Source organism: Phragmites australis, chromosome 4 (genome assembly GCF_958298935.1).
Source record: "Phragmites australis chromosome 4, lpPhrAust1.1, whole genome shotgun sequence".
NCBI classification, from domain to species: Eukaryota; Viridiplantae; Streptophyta; class Magnoliopsida; order Poales; family Poaceae; genus Phragmites; species Phragmites australis.
This window is the reverse complement of record NC_084924.1, coordinates 18,834,401-18,844,688: the sequence shown is the minus strand read 5'-3', so window position 1 is coordinate 18,844,688 and position 10,288 is coordinate 18,834,401. Positions and strand designations below refer to the sequence as shown.

The following is a 10,288-nucleotide window of genomic DNA, read 5'->3' as shown; positions in this document are numbered from 1 at the left end:
AGTAAATTTACAATTTGTGAGATGCCATTAGTATATCATATGGTAGCTTTTGTACCTACGGATAGTGTTCTTTAGGACCATATTTGCTAATGCAACAACGGTGGGGGAGGCGATCCCCAGTCTAGACACTACATGGACCATCATCTTCCTTGGTTTCTTCCACTATGGTTTCCGTTTCCCCCCTTCTAGCTTCTTTCTTCAAGTACTTAGTTTCTATGGCCTTGAACTCATCCACATCAATCCCAACTCCATCATCATGCTTAGTGCTTCCGCGCACCTGTGCGAGGCCCTACTAAGCATGATCCCATCTATCGACCTCTTTAGGTACTTTTACATCCTAAAGGGATTTTCGGGCAAAGTCACTGGTGGTGCCGGATTCTGCCTCCAAGAAGGGAAGTTGGCGGAGTACATTGACTTTTTCATCATCACTTGAATCTTCAGTTGAACTTTCACTGGAGATTCATTCACTAATAATATAAGCTTTGCAGCCTCCATCCTTCTTGTTGAACAGTTTCTTCTTTCGTTTTATCATGGCTCTTCTTCTGGTCCTTGTCCTCATCCTCACTTGCATCAATCTTCTTGCTCTTATTCTTGTTTCTCTTGTCGGAATGAAGAAAATCATATGATATGTGGCCAAAGTTACCACAGTTGAAGCACTTCTTGTCTCCGCTACCAAACTTTATCAAATTTATTTGAGCAAAATTTGTTCTTCTTAGGATCATAGTTGTAGCCCTTCTTACCCAACTTAAATATCATCTTTTTAGTTCTTCTCATGAGGAGGGCAAGCTCGGTGTTGGAGTCATCATCGTTGTCATCATCATCTTCTTCATCACTTTTACTTGATGATAGGAGTTTCATCTTCTTCTTCTTCTTCTTGTCAACCATCTTGGCCTTGAAAATGAGATTCTTGTTGGATGAGAACTCTTGCTCTCCAAACAAGAACATCTCATGAGCATATATCTTCCTAGTGGCATCGGTAACTGTCATATCATTGATGCCCCTATCATGAAGAATAGAGATGACAATGTTGTATTACAACTTGGAAATCACCACTGAGATCCTATGAATAATGTCTCCTTGAGACAATTGAGTGAGTTCAAGAGAATTGATTTCTTCAGCAATCACATTTATGCGGGAATACATCATTGCATAACTCATTTGGAACCATCTTGAATTGATTAAGAGCACTCATAAGCACATGATATGTTTCCTCATGAACTCTCCTAGAACTCTCATGAATTTCATAAAGAGTGGTCCAAATCTTATGAGCAAGATCCTTGCTCCTAACTCTAGAGAAAACCACTTTATTAATTTCATGGAACATAGCATTTTTAATCTTAGCATTCTATCTAACTTGTTGTTCAGTAAAAGATTGATTAAACCCAATGGAGATGACTAGCCAAACTTTGGGAAAATAGCCTCGAGATAACTTGTCATGAAAACTTTTCAATAACCAAAGTTCTTCCCCTCAAACCTTGGCACGCTACTGCTATTCTCGGGGGCCATTTTCTCAAGGATGTTAAACCTATCAAGAACACGAGACTTTGACACCAATAAAAGGATCAAATGGCCTAGAGGGGAGGGTGAATTGGGCTCTAATTAAAACTACTTTTACCATCGTATTAGAACAAATAACAATCTTATCCTAGATGAAATATAAACAACTACACAAACAAGCTAGAGCAAGACAACTAAACAAGCAAGCGAAGAAACTAAGTAAATTGCGGAATTAAAAGCTTGCAAGAAGGTAAATGCTTAAAGTAAATGCAAGAAAGTAAGGAGATGGACAAGAGGGCACTGATTTTTTTCCAAGGTATCGAGGAGTTGGCACTCCCCCCTAGTCTTCGATGGAGCCACCAAGGTTGTCACTCCCCCTTGAGTCACCAAGACTGAAGTGCTCCTTTATGATTGTCACTTCTCTATCTCCGGATTGACAGACATCAAACCAAGTACATCACTCTTCTCGAGGCTTCCACAAGAACTCAAAGAGCTCACCGAGACATCTCCAATCATCAAAGATCAGCTAGGTGTTGCCAACCACCAAGAGTAACAAGCTAATAGCTTCACTTGACCAAGATCAAGCCTAAACTACAGCTAGATGCACACTTCCTATTATATAAGCACTAATGATATCCTTAATATTTTAATTAGAGACTTTGCAAACCATTCAAGTGCTCTTTCTTGCTTTTTGTTGACACGCACAATGTATAGGCTCCTCTGGGTTGCAAAAGGTTGAAGTGAGACCGAGTGAGAGGGTCCAAATTTAGTTGTTACCCAATCACCCACTATTTCTGTGAACGCCGGAAGGTCCAGCGTGCATCAGCTCACACATGTCGGATCTTCCGGCGTGTACCTTTTTTCAAACACTACCGGTACTAGCTGTCACTAGCTGTTACTGTTCTGAAATGCTCCGACAAAGCCTTCGATTCACATGCTGGACCATCCGATGCGTATAATCATGAAAAACAATATGAGAAACCTTCTTTGCAAGAAATGCTCCAGCGAAGCCTTTAAAAGTACACCAGACCATCCGACGTGTTATACTTCATTTTCTTTAGAAAATTCACATCTTCTGAAAACACTCCGACATATTTATCCTTAACGTCGGACTATCCGATGTGTTGACTTGAAATTTTCCTTCTGAGTCAAAACACTCCAGCGAGTTTAAACTGCTAGGCACCGTACTATCCAGCGTATGCAAATTTTTCTGAACTCATCCAATTCAATCATTCTTGAGTTCTAACTTCTCGACAACTCATCCATAGGCTTTACTGAGTTACTTAGTGCTATAATTTCACAAGTGTGCATCTAACCAAGTCTAGATTAACCTAGATCAAGCGACTACTCTTAGTCCCCATTTATAGTAAGGTCAAAAGATTAAGAAAATATAACATATACTGCTCTAAGTGTTCTTCATCTTCTTGTGACATTTAGAACTAGAAGATCCTTAATCTTGATACACATATCCTTTGATCATCTATAGAATCGCCTTAGGGACAAAAAATGTCCAATCATCATTGTCAACTAAATTTTTGATACTCTTCAAAATACAGTTGTTGGTCACAATGATACAGTTATCATTAATCACTGAAACACTTACCACTTACCTAGAGGTCTCGATGTTACAATAATGTTGCTCTTGCAACTCAGTTCTTGGTTTGATTACTGGAAGTTGCATGATGCAGTGCATTGTCTAACTTCAACTTAGAGTGTGTTTGGTTGGATAGGATCCTATTTTTAGATATATTTGGTTGGATGTTGGAGGGGTGACTAGGTAGAAAGAATATTCCTTTCAGATAGAGTGAGAAGGCTAATTCGGTCGGATAAGGTCATCCATCTTGTTTAATCTTGATTAGTAGTAAAAATGATTAGTGATAATTAATATGTTGTATTACTAATCAATATTTATTATTATGAGATTATGTTTGATAAGTGCTAGTGTGTTAATTAGTGTAACAAAAATATGCTAATTATCTCTAATTGGTAAACTAATTAGTGATAATTACCATCATTTGTTATTAATTAGTAATTACTGTGGTCAGGTTTACGTGGTAAGTGTTAGGCATGTGAAGATACCGTGTTAGCCATATGAAGCATTCTCTTGCATAAAGCTTTGCCTAGAACTGTGCCCGTAGCTATCGGCCATGTCTCATGCTTTTTACAAGGCATCTCTTCGACAAACTACCGTACTTGGCAAAGGCTTTATTTCTCTTGCACTCCAGACTTCCAGAGTTACTCTGTACTGTGCTCTGCTGGTGCAATAGTAATTTCCTTAGCACAGTGAAGAGTTTGTTACTTTTCAGTTTTTTTTGCATTGTCACATGTCAGATGAATGGCAATGTTAAAACGCTGGACACTGTTTTGTACTCTTGTCATTTTTGCCTGAATTAAAGGAAATACTGCATCTGAAAATAAACATCAACTGTTACTGTTTTCAATAACACTCGATTGACCAGAATCCGAATTACGTCTACTTTTGCATTCGGTTTTCTTCGGCAGCGAAAGATAAATTCTGTTGGTACCTCAATCTGCACATGTGGAAGAGCAACAACATTGCTTACCAGACATGCCACTTGCTGCCACTTTGCCACCCATTATCCAGTCAATTGCACAGGATCCATGGCGAGGAAGGCGCATTTGCGCCGAATGCTCTGTGCAAAGCAAACCATGCAGAACAAGGCTACTTTTCAGCAACGTCATGCTGTTGAAAGGATCCATTTCTAAGTTCTTGACCTCAATGTGCATTATTGGTGCTGTAGCCCTTATCATTCATGCCTTTGTGGATCAGGTGTCACCAATCGAAAGCAGAAATACGTGCTATCAGCCAATCATCACTGGAGCCAAAAGCATCACTATTGATGGGCAAAGGAGGGCATAGAGAGCTCCCAGGATGTGACAAACATTCTGAACTCTTGTGCTGCATATATCTAGATTCTGATTTCAGCTACTCTTTTGGCTCTCCACTGAACTTACAGACACATGCCACCACTTCAAGGCAATACGAGCAGGATGCGGCGTCACCACCTCATCATCATCGTTGATTGGAAATCTTATACCGGAGCTTATGTGACAGGATCGAAAGATCAGCAACATAAGCTGATTTGGTTTTGATGCAGTTTTGTCAATGTGTCTCTATCGCCAAAGTTTCAGGTAAGGAGATAACCGCATGCTTTTGACTAGTGACTTGCATCTAGCCTGCTCCCACCACAGGGTTTGAAGTGGCCATTGCTGTCATGCAGATTCCAGTGGTAGGACAGCTGCAATAATTCAAAAGCAAAGCGAGCCGACTTGGCCTCTCATTTCGGGTATCAGGGAAGATGCAGAGAAATTGTTACATGTCAAAGGCACTGGTTTTCTGAGACTGTAGCAATCTGGGATTTAATCATATTTTGTACAGTTTATATTTACATCCTTTATCTACATCATATGTACAAAGTGAGGATGGCGAAATCAGTATATTTACAGATGATGATGATATAAAACATCCCCATATGCTAGCTATATCCGAATCCTGCACCACAGCAATAGAATGAAGGCTGTTTCTGATCCCTAATTTTCTTGGATCACTTAAAGTATATTGAATTTACAGGGCGATCAACGCATGAACAACCCGAAACTGTAGAGAGACCTCGGCCGAAACAAGTTCGTGAAGAGGAACCATGTGGGGGACTCTTTCTTCTGTGGTTCTGGTGACTCAGGCTGGCCTTTCACCTGAATGTTCTGGCCTATGGCTTGCCTGATGGAGTCTATCGTCTTCTGATCTACTGGCTCTCCTGCAGAACCCCGAACGTAGAACATGTTGACAGCCATCCTGCCTCTCGTGCTTACCTCCGCTCTTGTGACGGTCAGACTGTTCTCGCGAAAGATGCGGGTCACCTCGGATAGTAGGCCAACTTTGTCCTTAGTGCACAGCTCGAGTTTGACACCCTGGGACAACCACAAATGAGGAAAGGGTAACTTTAAAGCCACATGACTAGTAAGTGCTGCATTTTTGGTGATATGATTTCAGATAAGTCCATGGAATTGCTACCTCAGATACCCTCCGTTCAATAGCTGCTTCAAGGCACTGGATGACTTGCAATCTCTCAGTTTCAGTGTTCATCGGTGATCCATTCACATGCCTTACATAGAATTCCTTCAGAGGAGCATCCATGTTAATGTCACACAGTTTTCTTGAACCAAATTTCACGGACATACATAATGGCAATGATCGATTAACAAGAGGTGTTTGGATCAGTATATTCACCTGGTAAGATTGATTTTCCTTGGCATCAATGTTCGCGTGGAAAACAACATAGTGCAGGTCTGTCAGAGTGCAAACCGTATCAAACAGAAGTTTGGGCCTGTCCTTGCACCGGATGGTCACCACCGAGTAGTCCTTGTCGTTCCAATTCCTTACGGTGACATTAGACCTTTGAAACTGATCCGGAGCACGCTGTTGGAGCTGTTCACAGTCGCCATCATCAAGCATCATCTGGTGCAGTCTTCTCTCGATATGCGTGGCGGCAGTCCCTGACGACACCGCCATGGCAGCTCCCCGGGAAAGATTGCTTCCTCGGAGCAGGTAAGACAGCCTCTCCTTGATCCTCTCCAGCCTCTCGGTGTCTGTGATTGCCAACCCTGTGTCCTCATCATTGACCTGCATCACGGCTGCAGCTCTGATGTTATGGGTCCAGACCTCAGCGCTGACCACGTTGCACTTGAGGCTGGCCAGCACCGCGCTGACTTCAGAGAGAAGGCCTGGCCGGTCTGTCCCTGTCAACTCGATGACATTGTGGTCAGCTGCAGCGGCAACGCCTACCGATCTCCGCCGCGAAGGTATGTACCTTGAATCTGCACCCAAGGACTACATGTTCCAAGAATGTGTGCTCATTGTCAGTCACCCAGCCCTTTATAGATGCTCATATTGGATTGGATTGTGCTACAAGTTTTCCAAATAAGGCATGATTACTCAATATGGTTGTAGGATTATACCTTTCTAACATAGTCTTCGATTTGTGCAATGGTTGTCTTATCTTGGAGCTTCTTCCCTTCCTTGTCAGTTACATTGAAGACTGAAAACACCAGGAAACCAAATTAAAAAGTTTGTCTTCGGTTGAGACTAAAAGGAACAATGAAATACAGGTGCAATTAAGCTATGCGTAGTAGGAGCTTACCATCCATGAACCATCCACCATCTGAGGTTATATACGCCTTACTTATCGCAAGGTTCAGATCAATCAGGACTTGGATCACTTCTAGTAGTATCCCATATTCATTTGCACTATCTACCTACAATTGGGAAATAAGAACAAAGATAAACTGATAAATGTTGGTATAGCAACAATGAAACCAACGAATTCAGAAAACCAGAGGAACATACCCTGACAATCGTCGCATCCGCGCAAGAATCGTTATCGACAACAATCCTGCAGTTAGCGAAATCCACAAGGATGATTAACAAGCAAGACTTGATACAGAGAAACATGTGAATTGTGGTGGTAAAATTGTTCGGTATTGCACTGGGGGATTGGTTTGGGTGGCAGAAGAGGGGAGAGAGAGCAGCATGTGAATTGTGAGTGCACCTTGGTGGGTTCATCTTGCGTATGAAGTTGTCGTATTCGTCGTCGCTGTCCCAGGTAGGGCCGTAGCCTTCATCTGCGCCCACACCACATGGAATCATTAACTCCGGTACTACAATTTTCTTGGTGTACAAAACGGCAAGAAAGAAATGAAAAAAAGTACGTGGAATTAAAAACAAAAGGATAAGAAAAGAGACGATTGAACGGAGAATCGTATGATCATTTGTGAAGAAGCAATAGCCATGGATTGCAAGGAACTGTTAGTTCCAAGAACCAAGAACAGAGCAGAAAAGAATCCTAGAAGCATCGCCAGTGAGGAAAAAGAAAGGGAAAGAGAAAATGAGGATTACTGGAAAGAAACAACTGTGCATACAGGCATAGCACCATAGGAACAACAGAAAATCTTGAGACAATAAGAGCAGAAAGATACCCATGGACATGGCAAGGGGAGGCCAAGAAGCAGCAAGAAACAGGCAGGCACTGCAGTCCTTGACGAATGCTCCCTCTGGCCCCCTCCTGTTCCTCTCTTATTTGTGTGCAGTGAAAATTGCGAGATGTGTGCGCTGCGTGTCCATGGTTGGCTGGCTGCGATCCTCTCAGGGGAGAGGGAAGGGAGACAAGAGAGAGAGTAGGTGGTGGAGAAGAGAGGAATGGCCTCCTCTGTTTCTTTCTATCTCCTCTCTTTCTGGCAAGGAGGAAGGCAGGGAGAAGGGAGTTGTTGTGCAGTGCTTTCTTTGCCCCCGTTATCTTGGCTGGGATTGGACCACGGCTTGTTCCACATGTTCCTCCGCATTTCCACATGCACCTCCGGCTTCTCCAGATATTTATGCACTCCTTCATTCTAAGGGCTCAACAACCGCTTGGAGAATCTTGCAAATTGTTGTGTTGTCCGTTCCTGCTTGCTCCGCGGATTCACACCTGTGCAGTGCAGTGAAGTGCAGCATCGAGTGTAGTAAAGGCGGGGAGAAATGGAAGCTAGGATACACAGTTGTACAAGCCAGATGCTGCCATTTTTGGGGGGCAAAGCCATTTACGTCCTTTTTTTGTTTGTTAATCATCATGGACGACGGTGTGGTTTTTGTCCTGATCTGATTCACACGTGTAACTTCTGATTCTCTATAATGTTTGGAGGTCAAAATCAAAAAATAAAAAGCATACATATCATATATTGCAAAAATAGATAATATATTACCGTATTTATAAATTTAATATTTGTATTCGGTATCCCATTTACTGAAAATGCGTATTCGATACCTCAGGTGCCAAATACAGCATTATGAACATATTCAGCATATAAGGTGCCAAAAACAACTGTATTCGGTATATGAGGTGCCGAATATGGTATTCGGCACCTCAAGCGCTGAATACAGCCTCTGCCGTGCGCCGCGCTCGTGAGAAGAAGGAAGCTAGGAAGTTAGAAGCCGTTGGGCGCCTCTACTGTGCGCTCATATGAAAGTTCAAGTTTTTTATTGAACTCATGATTTATTTGGGAGTACAAAAATCATCCAAATTTTTTAAATGTTTTCATGAGCAACCCGTTTTAATTGGTTTGATCAAAAAAGCATGAGCTAATATTTAATTAAAATTCTCTAAACAAGCCAATTTTATAAATTTTAGCAATTTTTAATGTCATAAATAAATTCTCAAAAATCTAGAAATATCACATGTCATGTGATGTACTAATTTATAAAAATATTCAACCCTAGGTTATTTGATGAAAAAAATGAGTTCCTTTGAAATGTTCTATTTATATGCATTTTTACCATTTTATGTGATTCTCTTTTTAATTCAATTTGAATAAAAAAATTCAACATGCACAAAACCTTGGTTCTCATATTAATATTAAGCCTTTGTAATGCTTCATTTATATGTATTTTTATCATTTCATGTGATATTCTATTTTTAATTCAATTTGAATAAAAAATTCAAACGTGCACAAAACCTTGATTCTCAGATTAATTCAAGCTTGCTCCATTTAATCTGTTGTCAGCACCAAGCTGAAAATGTGGAGCAACCTCTCATATTAATATTAAGTCTCTTCTTGCTGTTCTTTATGCTTCATTTCTTCTTTGATTCTTTCTTCTAGCTTTGAGAGATTACATCCCTATTTTGCATGCTCCTTATCTGATTGTTTAAATTTTGGATATATCATTTGCCATATTAATTGATAAATATTAAAATTTATCATATCATTACCTGTTTTGAAAAGATGAATGTAATATATAATCGCAATTCCTGGGCCCTATGTTTTTTAAGTGTCTAACTTTATCATCATGGTAGTAGCTGTTAACATGTCATACATCACATGAGAAGCATATTAGTGAATTTTTAATTTTTTTTTTGTTCTATGTATCAATATGAATGTATACCTTTATTTTTATTCAAATTTTATTAAAAAGAGAATATCACATGAAATGATAAAAATACATATAAATGGAGCATTAAAAAAACTCACTAGTGCACCAAAGAACCTAGGTTGGAAACATTTGTATAAATAAGTGCATCACATGAGTAGAATATTAGTGATTTTTTGATTTTTTTATATTTTTTAGAATTTATTTGAGGCATTAAAAATTTCTATAATTTATAAAAGTAGGCTTATTTGGATAATTTAATTAAATATTGGCTTAGGCTTTTTGGATCAAACTAATTAAATTAGGTTGCTAATGAGCTCTAGTTTACTCATGAAAATGTTTAGAATTTTTGGAGTTAAATAAAAACTTAAACACACACGTACAACCGCTTCTGGCTTCTTTCTTCGGCACACAGCAACAGGAGGCTATATTTGTCATCTGAGATGGCGAATATGATACTATTCACTGCATTCGGTATACGCAGTGCCGTATTCGGTACCTCATGTGTTGAAAACTGACGGCACATGGTTTTTCGGTGCCTCACGTGCCAAAATTAGATTTTCGGTATGTGAGGTGCTGAATACGCATACAAAATTTATAAATACGTCAACATATTATCTATTTTAATAAATAAGATACCATATGTTATCTATTTTTAGATTTTTGCCGATGTTTGGAATATTGATATTTGATGGAAGGAAACATCAATGTCACTGAAACTGGGCGTCCATCTCGAAAAAAAAAAAAGGGGGCATCACTCCAAAGTCTTGTGAGAGAACAAAACGCTTATGTAGTGTGAGTTCCCAATAGCAAGTTCTATTGAAAATTGTGGACGGCTAGAAAATGCACCCTCCAGCTCAGGAAACAGAATCG

The 10,288-nt window shown here is 40.0% G+C and overlaps 1 protein-coding gene across 1 annotated transcript; it reads right to left on the bottom strand.

Annotated features, from left to right (window-relative positions):
* Nucleotides 1-4,868: 4,868 nt before the first annotated feature.
* On the bottom strand, nt 4,869-7,861 carry LOC133915867 (ACT domain-containing protein ACR4-like). The gene is made up of 8 exons (XM_062359237.1): nt 7,492-7,861; nt 7,065-7,137; nt 6,863-6,908; nt 6,657-6,771; nt 6,475-6,554; nt 5,747-6,346; nt 5,531-5,635; nt 4,869-5,427 (listed from the first exon to the last, which is right to left on the bottom strand). The coding sequence occupies exons 1-8, from the start codon at nt 7,499-7,501 to the stop codon at nt 5,095-5,097; spliced, it is 1,362 nt and encodes a 453-aa protein (XP_062215221.1). The 5' UTR covers nt 7,502-7,861; the 3' UTR covers nt 4,869-5,094.
* Between the last annotated feature and the right edge of the window lie 2,427 nt (nt 7,862-10,288).